Consider the following 13717-nt stretch of genomic DNA (forward strand, 5'->3'; position numbering starts at 1 on the left):
GACATTTTGTAAAGAAAAAAGTCCATTACCATTTCCCAAAGCCTAAGGGGGACATCTGCCAAATGTCTTGTTTTGTCCCAAAAACGTTCAAAAACCTAAATATACTCAATTTACTATCACACATTTTGTTTTCAGACAAATGTTTGGCATGTTTGCTTGAAAATGACTAATAAATTAGTTTTATTTAAAATATTTGCCAATTCATTTTCTGTCAGTCAACTAATTGATTAATCGATAAAGTGTCTTGGTTCTAGATACAAGGTTTATTATTGGTTTGGCCTGTCAAATGCAGGCTGCACATGTTTTATATTTCGACAATATGCTGTGATGGTTTTGTTTGATGTTCATTTTGACTGTTTTTTTATGACCATATAGTATTATGCAGACACTGTGTATTTAACTAGTCTTACTTATGTCAATACGGAGTAGTTTACGCTAACTATTTCCCTTGTCATAGTTGTTTGTACAATTGTTTTCTTCTCGCTGCCTCTCTCTCTTACCTCCCCCTGGTTGGAAAGCCAACATAATGGATGATCTAGACTTAACACTTGCATACAGATGCTTCCTATTATCACCGATTTGCTTGCTAGAAACCATCTCCTGGGGGGTGATGCCAGCTGCAGAACGCTGGGGTGTTGTGATCAGCAGGGGAGTGCGGGTGGATCAATGTACTGTCATGTAGGGTCATAATCACTGAGCTGTGTTCCAGCTGGGAGGTTGTGCAGTCTGCCAGAAGGGCCTGATCTACTCTGTGAGGCACCTGCAGTCTGGTAGGGACAAACAAAAGGAGACGGGATCATCACAAGCAGCTTGTTGCGGGAGTTTTTTTTTTGGCTACAGTCTAACATGAGATCTCGCTAGTTTGTCCTTTCACAATGTTCTTGCACTGCACTCCCTTTATAGCTATGTGATTTTCCTACGTCATTGTGTATTCACACTTTATTTGCACTATATGCAATTACAGAATTACATGTCAGATGAAGTTCAAGAGCAGCCCCTGGTAGGAGAATGGTTAAGAACTTGAATTATGTTTTATGTCTGGATTTCAGTGGTTGTTTCTTATGTAATTTGGGGAACGATTGTCAACTTAATTTGAAGATATTTGAATCAAAGACAGTGTGAACACAGTGTGTTCAAGTTAATTTAATACTGGTATATTTATATATATATATATATATATAATACTTTGCATACTTTGTTTGATATCTCCATGTATTATGCTAAAGCCCAAGACACACCAAGCCGATAATCGGCCGTTGGACAGTCTGGCGAGGTCAGTGACTCAAGTCTGTTTGGTGTGTTCCGTGCCGTCGTCCGTCCGAGGGGCCATCGGCCTTCATTTTGGCCGATTTGACATGTATAATTGGCGGGGCGGGCACTGCCGTCAGTCGGACTCAAATGACCCATGTGATTGATAGAATGCTAACCCGGAAACGGGGAGCAGAATGAGCGTGACTAGAGTCTCTCAAAATCTGACGAAAATCTTTTAAACTGAACTTTGTCGATCTGAAATGAAGACAGATTCAGCAACTGCATGGCCTATTTCTCGCTTAAAATGTTTTCAGAAAAACGTTTCGGTAAACTATTTTAGTACAATATGAGATCGTATTCTGAACAAGCCGCCATGACAGTCTGTCTTTGAATTTCCGGAGAAACCAGACCCACGTGACGCATTCGTCCAATCAGCTGCCGATTTTCATTTTTCGGCAACAATACAGATTAGCGCCGCCTGCTGTTATGGAGACGTATTACATCTCGTCGCCTTGGTGTGTTCCGAGGCACTTTTTTGACCAACTCGGGGAGACTGATTAGTCCAACTGCCTTTTCTGCTGAGGGTCGGCCGTCTGGTTCAGTGTGTCCAGCCCTTAAAAGTAAGCATGTGTGTGATTGTATATACTGTAGTTCCTGTGTTACTCATGCTCAATCCTCACATTTGAGAAGCTGGAACAAGCAAATGTTTGGCTTTTTCTTTTTTGCTAAAAAAAATGAGTTAATCAATTATCACAATATTTGCAGATTGATTTTCTGTTGATTTTCTAATCGATTAATCGACTAATTGTTGCAGCTCTCCTGGACACAAGATGTCTAGTACTTCACTGAAGTGTATGGGCACTGTAGGTTTCACATAACACGTGTACAGAGGCGCGGGAAGTCATTTCCAGCAGGGGGTGCGGGGTGCTGGCCGGTGGGTGCGGAACAACTCTACCTCTGCCTCCCCACCCCACCACCCCCTCCATGAAGTAGGCTACATACTGCTATATACTGCACAGCGAAATATATAGGCACTAAATCACATGCCAATCACTACTGGTCAAAAGATTCCTTTGGCCGGCCAGGTTTAAATCCGACCTGCGGCCCCTTTGCTGCGTGTCATTCCCTCTCTCTCTCCCGTTCCTGTCTATCCACTGTCACTATCGAATAAAAAATAATAAAAAGATGAATGACTAGTCCAGCTGAGCAGGCGTCAAGTATGCCTTTCCAGTTCAATAAACCAAGTACTGCCATCTGACTCACACATCACAAGACAGTGTTACAATTAATTAAATCATACCAAAGCATTGTATGGCTCAAGACTATGGCGATATAGTATTCACTAAAAATCACCCAAGCAGAAAGCACAATAGTAATTCTGAAACGTGATTGACTGAAGATACAACAATGCCATCACACAACACAGCTGAGTGCAGGTTGCAAAATAACAGTCACTTAGTCAGCTGGCACTTCACAAACTGCAAAAGCCAACATATACTGCACTGACAACTAAGTCTCACACAGGCCTATAGCAGCATCACAAAATTATGATGCAATACGTCTGATATGCATGGCTTTTCAATAAACTAAACTAAATATGTACATTATCTGGTCACACGGTCACAACAGATTATATTAACCTACTCAATTTACAGATAGCATAATAGCTCTTACCTTTAGAAGTTCTAATTTCTTGTCTTTTTCTTTGCAAAGTCGCAGATCAAATCCTCAAAGTCCAGCTCTAGCAGCTCGCTAAACCCTACTACAGATGCGCTGCTGTGTGTTGGTAGAACTTTACAGGCAACGCAATAAATGTCTCCGCTATTTAAAGCTATTTATTCGCGGTACATTTTTTATACCAGCCGCTTCTTTCTCTCCCTTTTCCACACTTTCACTCGCTGATACAACCCAATCTGACCGGGGATCAGTTACAAATTAATTCCACTCTTTCAATCTCAACTCGTTCTTAGAAAACTGATCTTGATTCAGTGCGATGTAAACAACCTGCTCTATGCCCACCCACCTTTATCATTAGCCAATCTACACAGTGCATGCGGCCTTCTCCCAATCATTACATTAAACAACTTTTATTTTATTCTGATTGGATAATTATCACCATAATGATTAATGCCCATTGGGTAATACGGGCTTGATCGCAGTTTGCCAACAAGGGGTGCTGCCGCCAACAAGGGGTGCTGCCGCACCCCCAGCACCCCTACTTCCCGCGCCTATGCACGTGTAAGTTGCATACTGGACTTGGCTATAAACTAGTTTGGACTAGCCAGGATTTTAAGTGCGCGACAAAGCGGAAACAGGAAGCATGGACGAGTTCGAGGACAACCGGATGCCAGGACTCTCAGAGTGACTGCAAGTCTGTCTTGTAAACTTACTGGGTTAAGATGAGTTCTTTTATAGCGAATGACAGGCTTGATCCGACCAAGTAGGTCATCGAATCAAATCGAAACATTGACGTCAATGCTGCTGGCAGTTCTTCCATTGTTTACCTTTTTCTTCTTCTTCTAGTCCGTAGAAATAGCGAAGTCGGTAGCCTTTCCTCATTAGCGCCACCTCTGTTCAGGAGAAGACTGCAACTAGTGTCTCAACCAACCACCACGCGCAAGTATAAACAGTCACGGCGCTCCCATGACGTCACATTTGCGCACGACACATCGGCTGCAGCGAGTATACCGGACGTGTTAACCTCTATATATGAGCAACCGCTCTACAAACTGAGCTATCCGGGCGCCCAGCCAAAGCCATTTCTGAGAGGAGCTGGATTTTAAACTATTTTAATTTAATTCGATTATCTGAGAAATGCATAGTCACAAAGATGACAACAGCACTGTTTTTACGTCATGTAATGTTGAACATTTTGGAGATACATGCAGTGACTAAAAGTCAGTTGCAGGCCGGCCTGTCCACTGAACAGTGACGACACACGTCTCCCAGTGAAACAGTGTCTGTGGTGTTTTAAAACAGTGTGTTGATGGGCAGTGTGGGATGGGTGCTTGCCCTGCCCTGCTGTTGCATTGGACGGGGCTAGGCCTGGCACTCTGTGTGGCGATTGGAGATTCCAGCCCGGGTCCCGGAGCCTCCCCCCTCTGACACACTTTCAGCGCTGCACCACCAGCATGACTTTCATTGCTCTCCAAGGGCGGGTGGTGCACCTTCAGGACAAAAACAAACAAATATGGAGGCCATAGGAGTGCAAGTGTACAGACCCTGCTCATTTGACTGTTTGTGAGTATGGTGCCTCCGCATGCTGGCATGATTTTGGAGTTTATTGGTGTGTGTACAACACTATATGTACACATGAAGGACAGTGTGCACATGTGTGGGAAGTAAACAATCATAGCTTCAGCAGATTTTTACTTGTGTTAAATAGTTTTGGCTTAAACTGGTTCTGGTTAATAATCAACATCATAATTAGTTATTTAGTCAAACAAGCATAGACCTGATTGCAATTGGTTATTGATTTTTAATTAAGAAGTGAGCACCTATAAAGATTTTGTGTCACTTTGATGAATAACACTCCCCATTTTGAATAGATACTCACATAAAGAGTTGTTCGTAAGAGTAAAATAGCTTTTAGATGAGGTTGTTGTTATACCATTATTGTCCATTAGTCAGAGCTATTAGCGTCAGTCTATTACCAGCAGTAGTATTAGTGGTGCGGTGTGTCTGTTCTTATCTGCACATTATTTTTCCTTCAACAGCTCAGTGTTTCGACTCTGATCAGATCTCTGTCGCTGCACTGAACATTGTCTCTTACCTTCCCTTGTCTCTGGATGCAAAGCTTCTTAATTTCCGTTTTCTGTCTGTCATTAAAACCTGCATCAAAGGACTCAGCTCTGATTGTTTGGCTAATAATGGAGTATGATGGAGTAGCGTAGTGAGCAGAATCAGAGGAATCATGAGTTGGGTGGGTGGGGCTCTTCAGCACTGTACAGCCATTGTTTTTTTTCCCTTTGAGATACACACAAACATGAGAGGAGGTGTGTGCACACACACACACACACGAGTGAAAAAGTTAAAAAGGACAAAAGAGCTTTCTATGTGTGCCAGTGGTCTGTTTGGCAAAAAGCCACCAAACAGTCGAAAGGAAGAAACAGAGAGAGAGAGAGAGAGAGAGAGAGAGAGAGAGAGAGAGAGAGAGAGAGAGAGAAGTGGAGCTTTGCTTTGTAGAGAGGCTTCTGGTCATTCATGCACACAAACGCCCACACGTCAATCTGAAAATCAGGAATGTATTAAAAAAAATCATGAGGTGCTACAACTCTCAATAGATCTCTGCTTTAAACCTCTATCCTCTATTTGGAAACATGTTGGGATTAACTTCCTGTAATCATTCAAGTGTAGTTAAACTCTTCAGACCGTTGATGGGGTTGATATTGTAACAGTTATATTTAATTGATGTCAAGTACAGCCTGACCGATACATCAACCTGGCTGATTTTATTGGCCGCTATTATCTCATCACAGATATATTGATATTGATGTACATGCCGGCTGATAGGTAGCAAGAATTTCCAGTACAGAAAGAAACAGATTAAAGTAATTTAGAAACAATTACATATGTTGTCCACCAGAGAGCGCTGACAAGTTTATATTATAACAGACAGTAGACATTATAACCAAAGACTGTATGAAACGTAGACATAGTTTCCATGACGTCATCCATAGGTTTCAGAAGAGCCAAAGTAAGATTTTACCTATAAAATGTCCTGCTCAGTACATACATACAAATGATGAATATGTAAACATTATAACTTCTAAGCATGTTATCATTGTCATTGTGAGAATGCTGATGTTAGCATTTAGCTCAAAACCATACTGACACAGCTGTGCCTTATGACTGCTGCTATAATTTGACATCACAGTATACAGTAAGTAATGTTTGCCTTAAAGATCTAGAGTCTGTTGGGCTAATATCAAGATGTATACCTCCCAAGGGCTAACAACACTGTAATCCACTCCCTTTAAATTTTCTTCTTCATTATTTAAAATGATGTTATTATTATTATTATAAAGTCAAGGTGAAGGGAAATGTGTATAACATTTTGTACGGGACAAGGTGGAGCTAGTAAAAATGCTTTCTTGGATTTGTGTACTTAACTTTAATTTAAATGCATTAGATAAAACGGATTCTGTAGCCTATGTTAATATATACAGTATTTGTAATTTTGTTAAGCAGTTTGGAAATCAGTATTGTCTGATTTTAAAAGCCATAGCTAAAAAATTGTAATAGAAAATGTCAAAAGAAACTGGAGTATTCTCGTTTGCACATGGAAGCACTGTTACGCCTTTAGAAGACGGTGTTTTCGCTCACATTGCCTGTAAGGGTGTGAAGAAGCTTTAATCAGTCATTTGCCAAAACTATTAAAACTCAAACTGTAAAAGTGAGGAGCAAAGCCTGTCAGTGAGGTGTGTAAACATTGCATTTTTATATTTTAGGTAGGGCTGCCCCCTATTAATCCATTAGTCGAATAATTAATAATTTTGGTCATAGTTGACAAATATTTAGTTATTTTTTATGCTTTTTCATGCTGAATGACTTCTTTTCAAGAAATGTATGAGCACATCTCTGGTCAACACAAGATTTCAAATGGTGCTTTTGCATGACTTTAAGTGGAGAAACTCAGTTTTACAGGTCCATCGATTAAATCAACAAATGGATTAGGCGACAAAATCTTATGAGTGTTGGTCGACTAAAAATGTCTTTAGTCGAGAACAGCCTGAATTTCTACTACACCTTTCTCCACCTTGATAAAAGTTAACATCCTGAAATGCGAACAGAGGACAGATGCAGGCTGAGGAGGTTGTTAGCAGCGGCTACTACTTACTTTAGATGCCCTGTGGAGTTTCATTGGAAACAAGCAAAAGCTATGCTATGTGTATCCTTGAGCTCAAACAAACATGTTGAATGCATTTCCTTCCTCATAAAACATATTTTACTCACCACATAACTACTGGCATCAAAATATATTTCAGGTACCAAAAAAAGGTGCTCATTATTTCAGGGTAATATATACATATTATGTTGTTGGATTTATATAATTATTGATGCATTTATGTGTAAGCTTCACTTTAATGTTGCAGCTTGTAACGGCGGGGCTATTTAACCTACTTTATATACTGCTGGGTATACCTACTTTTTATGCTGTAATAATATATCATCATTTTTGTTACTTGATTGTATTTTGTATTAGCAATCAGAAACTGCAAAGTAGCTGTAGTGCAGTAAGAACTACTTTATTTGACTCAGAATTGTAGTGGAGGAGAAGTATAAAGTATGGAATGGAAATACTCAAGTAAATACAAGTATCTGCAAACTGTACTTTGTAATATGGTAAAGATCTTGAAGCTGATATAAATATTTTTATGGTAATGCCATCTGTATTTTAAGATTTTAGATTTTTATAGAACTTCACACAGTTCATTCCGACGGAAAACGAATAGGAAAAGGAAATGAACGATTGTTGTCTTGAAATTCAAACACTCAGAGTGAAGCAGATTATAGAAAGAAAGAAGAAAAAGATTCCGCTCTGGCAGTGGGAAAGAACAACAGAAGCTGTTTTAACATTAGATCCAGTGACTTTAGCTTGAAATTTAGGGGGTGAAAGGAAACACAATCGCCCAAAGTCCCACGGACAACAGAATTATGCATGAACACTAAACTTGATTCTCCGTACTGGGCGAAGTACAAAGTTTAACAAAGTTTGAGGGACCCAAATTGCTGCAGTACTTTCAGCGACTGTAATTCACTCATTAAATCTACTTGTTGATTGATTTATCCAGGATCAATAATCAGTTTAACTGCATCCGCATTGTCTTCAGAAATAATGACAGTTTATGTTAAAGTGGGTGTAATCTTGTGACTGTGGATAATGTTTTATGTTATACTGTATGTTTTTGTTCTTGTGCAGGGTTCAGTGGGTGTGGTATCAGACAATGAGATTATATCCAGTACTTGGGGGAGAATTATGGTATGTTGAGGGCTCAATGCCCACTGAATACGCTGTAGACCAAAGCTGGGTTTGACTCCACTGGCTAATTAGTGCGATTACTGCACAGCTGGATTGGCCAGACGTTTTACTGAGTTTTGTCAAAAGGATCACTCACTCGATGAAGGCTTCATCCCGACAACTTCTGCTTCAGCAGAGTCTCTCTATTTTAGGACCGCAGGGCTCTGTCTGGGGAGTAGCCGTCTAAATTTAAGAGTGGGAAAACTGAAGCAACCTTTTTTGAAACCTGTTCCTCTTTTCTGTTAAAGTCATAAAGCTTTGTAAGAGCATCTTCGGTGCTTTTTGCAAAATCCTCAGATCAGATAGTTCAGCTGTTTGAAATTGCTTTTTAATTGACGCTTTGACACTGAAGTGGTTTAATTTGTAGTATTTTTGTTATCTATGTATTATTATCTAAGAAATAAAAAAAAATAATATTGCAGTAAAACAGGGCTGCAACTAACAATTATTTTACTTTCTGAAATGTCAATAGATAGTAAAGCATAGAAATCTCAATTTCCAACACCCAGCGCATTGTCAAATTGCTTTTTTTTGTCTAGCCAACAGTCCAAAACCAAAAGACATTTCATGTCATTCATAATTGGCAAAGAAAGGCTACAAATCCTTACAATTGAGAATAGAGCTAATATCACGATATTGTTGACCAAATACCTCGATATTGCGGCGATATTGTAGGGTTGACAATTGGTGCTTACAAAATTATTTACACAATGAGATTTTTGATAAATAATCATCATTAAATTTGTATATAATACCTAAGTGGGGAAAGGCAAATAATAGAAAAGCTAGAACAGTCTGGTAAGTTCAAAAAATTACATCACTTTACTGTAATCCAGCCATTAAAACCAGGAAAGACAACACGTGTCATATCACGATATTACGATATCCATTCTCATATCACGATATCGATATAATATCGCTATATTGCCCAGCCCTAATTGAGAAGCTGGAACAGTGACAGACAGATTAACGAAACAACTGCTGATTCATTATCTTGTCAAATCAATTAATTGACTAATTGTTGCAGCTCTACAGTTGAGATGTTCCTTTTGATCTCTGCCCCTTCAGTCATCCTTATATTAACCTTTTCTTCCATCTGCTTTCCCTTCATCTTCTTCTACCTTTTCTAATCTCTAATCTCTCTTGTCTCTTTTGCTTGACCTCTCCTTCCTCGTCTGGCCTCTCTCTCTCTGTTATCGCTCTCTGTCTTCTTCGACTCTCTTCACCTCACCTTTCCAATCCCCTCTTTGCTTTCGCCCTCGCTATATCTTCACATCTGTCTGTGCTCATTCATCTGGCATCTCTCTCCCGTCTGCAGCGGCCCGGCGGAGCAGCACAGCTCCTCCAAGCCCCCGCTGAGCTCCTCGGCCGTGACATCACGCATCCTGCTACGGCAGCAGCTGATGCGGGAGCAGCTTCAGGAGCAGGAGAGGCGGGAGCAGCAGAGACAACAGGCCTCCCTGTACCCACAAACCACGGTGGCCCAGACCCCCGCCATCAATGTCAGCGTCCCCGCCACGTTAGCGCCTGCTGCCCAGGTGCCAATGGAGGTGCTCAAGGTATACAACCATGCTTCTAGTCTGTGATGGTGGGAGAAGAAGAGGGATATATGGCAGCATCATGTATGCGTAGCAGGCTGTCAAAGTTATTACAGTATATGTATAAAGTTTCCATCTCTGGAATTAGAAGTTGCATGTGTCATGGTTGCAGTCTGAATGGTCCAGGCAGCGCTGTATTTATAGATTTTATTAACTGTGTGTGTGGACAGTCAGGCAATTGGGGTTTTACTATGACTGTGTGTGTGTAAAAAAAAAAAAGCACAGGAGTGAAGTGTGTTAAAATGCGTATATGGGGATTATCTTTCCTGAGAGAATTCCTCTTTAATGCATGCTGTGCTTCCAGCCATTTGGATTTAGCCATCTTTAATCCTATTTGCTCAGCTAGATTCACATCTTTTCATAGCTTTGATTCCCTGGCAGTCCGAGGGACAGGAGACTTAAGATTTTCTGTACGAGTAGAGACCGTTTTGTTTTGAGGGATCATTTTAACAAGCAGTTTGGTAAGTTTTCCTGTTTTTCCTCTGCATGTGTTCCCATAGAATTAGTCATTTTTATGAAATATCGATAGAATTTGTGTTGGGCCGTGTTGGGTGGCAGTGAACATGTGTATCAGAATTTGTGAGTTATCGCTATTTTGTGGTCACATTTATTCTTATTTTCTATTACATTTTCCTTTAATTCATTGATTATCTGTTTAAAGAACTTGGTGTGTGATTATGATTTGGAAAGATTTGCACAAAACAAAGATTTTAGGGATCTTTTTAAGTTGATCATGACAAAACATTAAGTGAGTCGCTTACATTTTAGTTTTGTGTTTGTACTATTTTGGAGTATTTGGTTTTTACATCATTACAAAGGTGATGGAAATGTTTGCAGATTTTGGCATGAGGACAAATATACCGTATATTCTTGTGTGCATGTATTTACCGTTCCATGTGTTTTAGATTTTCCATTTCCCTAAGAAAGACACAAATTCAGCTTTTGGTTTTGTCAATTTCCATCTTTATTTCAGTACATTGATTTTTAAATGCTGTGCAATTATTAATACTAGTGACACTTTACAGAATCTCTGCACAAATATATAATCATGTTTGTTCATTTCATCAACATATTTAAAATACTTTGGTGCCTAACAATCTGACTTTTATACAACAACTAGGTTCTAGTCACTTAATAATGGCTTCCATAGGAAGTACATCATCTTAGACGTTGGTGTTATGAAATACTGCATTTAGAAAGATAATATAGCTGCGGTGGAAAAGAGGAGACTTAATTAGAGGATACATCAAAGTTTTAATCATATAACTTCACACTAGGTGTAGTACTGCAGTCAGTATAGTACTGATATACTACGGGCTATTGAGTAATCTTTGTTGATCTAAATCCATACACACAACACCGTCAGAGATTTCATGGTTACTTGCTCAGCCACGCTGTCATCACCCTGGATGTGTGTGGCATCATGGGCCAGCAGCAAAGGACAAATACAGTATCTCCATTGAAAAAACTGCCCTCCTCATGCAGCATAAACATTAGTTACTTATTACTTACTTACTCTCCATAATCTGCAGCTCTTTGAGAGATTTAGGGCACCCCCCACCCCCGATCCCTCGCCCTGTGTACAATACATCAAGTTAGAGTAATTTCCCTGCTTTGGCGAGAGCTTACCGACATTCTTCATTGACTGAAGTCCTCAAATGAAAAGGCCATTGCAGCTTGGCGCTGTTGAGCTGGGTTAACCTACTCTCCCCTGTCTGTGGGTAGATTAGCAGAGTCCACACAAAGCTCAGGGGTACCAGGCAGAGCTGCTGGACCTCAAAAAGTGCAAACATTAAGCTTAGATGAGTTTATCTAAAGACTGATTGGACCCTTAATTAACCAAGTGGCCTCTGACCTTCTGGGGACTAAGTAAGGGATCAGTTTAGGGATCAAGACAAAGGCGAGCACAGCCTTACCACACACCGAACGCTAATTCAGTGAAGAATGCTCATAATTAGCCCCCACTGCCTTCATTCCATGGCATATTTAACAGAAGAAAAAAAAACACTGCTTTGAAATTATTAGTATGTAGGATAACTTCCTAAAAGGGTTAAAAAAAAATTATTTCTTTTTCAAAGGGTTTATGGTGCCATGAAAAGAACAAAGTACTCTTCAACTTTGTACTAAATGTACGTTTCTTTTGGATTATAATTGGTGTAGCTCGTGACCAGTACCTATCAGGAGAATACAAAGATGCCACAGAGATATCTCATTTCGGTTTATGTGAGTTAATGCAACAGGACATTTGTTAGAAATGCACATTTTGTAGTCTTTCATCTAAAACAAATGGCATTATACTTTGTGTAAAAATATTAAGTGTGCAGTGTTATCATTTAATGCATTTGCCAATATCACTTAATAGATTTAGTGATTTATTATTAGCTTTCTAATTATTACAGCTGTTCTTAATAAGTGTGTAAAACAGTAAACCACACAGTTAAGATCTTTTTTCTAAGCTTTTATGCTAATTTTAACACAACATTTATCATTTAAGGACACAAGGCTTGTGATCCGTTTGTAATTTGCTACATGTTTGGATTATAGCATGACAATACGTCAGAGGTGGAGAAGACCACAGGTTGCTCTGATGTAGCTGCTCGCATTAGCATCACAGTTGCTGTCTGCAAGTTCCACAGAGCACGTTAGCAGATTAACTGTGAGACAAAGTGGCCTATTCTTCTAGCCTGCATAGCAAATGGGGGCATTCTTGTTAATGTATCCTGGTAGGGCCATCATGGAATGCCCAAAGCATGCAAGTAAAAAAAAATACAGATCAGTGTTTGTCAGCTCTCACCCTTCATCCTCTTAGTACAGCAGGCTGCTTTGTGCAAGTGAGTGTTTCGGACTCTTTGAGGGTTATGTTTCCAATGTCCTCAGGGCTGTTAAAGGCCAAAAGCAAGCTGATAAACAACATGCTGTCTTGCTTGCTGTGGTTGCAGATGCTGTGAGTTAGCAGCTGATGTCATATTTCTAAACTGTGTATTTTGGAAAGAGCACATTAAGTGAAGTTGGGCAAAGTAAAGTTCAAGTCCTGCTTGCGCTAATATATCTCTCTAATCCATTGTTCTGCCCATTGGCTCTTACACAAGCTGACAAAGAATGATTAGTATAATATCACTGTGTATATAGGATTTAAACCACAGACTTTATTTAAAGTGACCCTGTACAAGTCCAGTCTGGTTAGATGTGTCCACTTTGTAAACAGACCATGAAAAGTTTCCTTTTTCACTTTTAAAAACAGATACTTTTTCACCCTCGGAGCAGTTCATCCTAACAAAAGCTACAGTATGTATTGACAAGGCCAGAATGTTTCCACCCTGAGGTCTGTTAGCACAAATTTTATGCATTTCTTTCACATCTACTGCAGTCAGATTCACTGTGTTCACTCGGAAGGAATCACTTCACATGGGTAGGCACTTGTAATGACATTTCGAACATGTTAAGAGGCTAAAAGCACATTAAAAATGGTTTCAGCCTCCTGGGTGCTAACGCTAGCAAGAGGATAACACGGTGTAGGCAACACAGATTGTTTTCGTTTTTCTCGCTACTGACATAATTCCAAATTTACAAACAGAGCTACATGTTGAAATCGACCGGAATTCTGCTTTAACTGCTATGAGACAAAGAAAAGCAGCAAATACCTAATAAAAAAAAAAAACCTAAACGATGAATCAATTTAAGGCTGTAACCCACAATTGTCATTATCAGTTAATCTGCTGATTGTTTACTCATTGATTAGTCTACAACATTTTAGAACATTATAAAGAATCCCCTTCATGATTTTCTTAAGCCTTAAATGATTAATTGATTATCAACAGAGCTGCAGATTAATTTTCTGTCAGTAGAC

General features: G+C 39.6%; 1 protein-coding gene across 5 annotated transcripts in view; it reads left to right on the plus strand.

Annotated features, from left to right (window-relative positions):
• LOC120559547 (microphthalmia-associated transcription factor-like) overlaps nucleotides 1-13717 on the plus strand; it is a 40811-nt gene that overhangs the window by 10797 nt on the left and 16297 nt on the right. For 3 of the 5 annotated variants that reach the window (XM_039801319.1, XM_039801315.1, XM_039801316.1), the window contains exon 2: nucleotides 9591-9831. In XM_039801319.1, the coding sequence (XP_039657253.1) occupies nucleotides 9591-9831 (241 nt within the window). Of the gene's footprint in view, nucleotides 1-4266; nucleotides 4492-8068; nucleotides 8234-9590; nucleotides 9832-13717 lie in introns of those variants that run through there. The other 2 variants (XM_039801318.1, XM_039801317.1) reach the window with 2 other exon arrangements.

Source organism: Perca fluviatilis, chromosome 5, assembly GCF_010015445.1.
Source record: "Perca fluviatilis chromosome 5, GENO_Pfluv_1.0, whole genome shotgun sequence".
In the NCBI taxonomy this organism is placed as follows: Eukaryota; Metazoa; Chordata; class Actinopteri; order Perciformes; family Percidae; genus Perca; species Perca fluviatilis.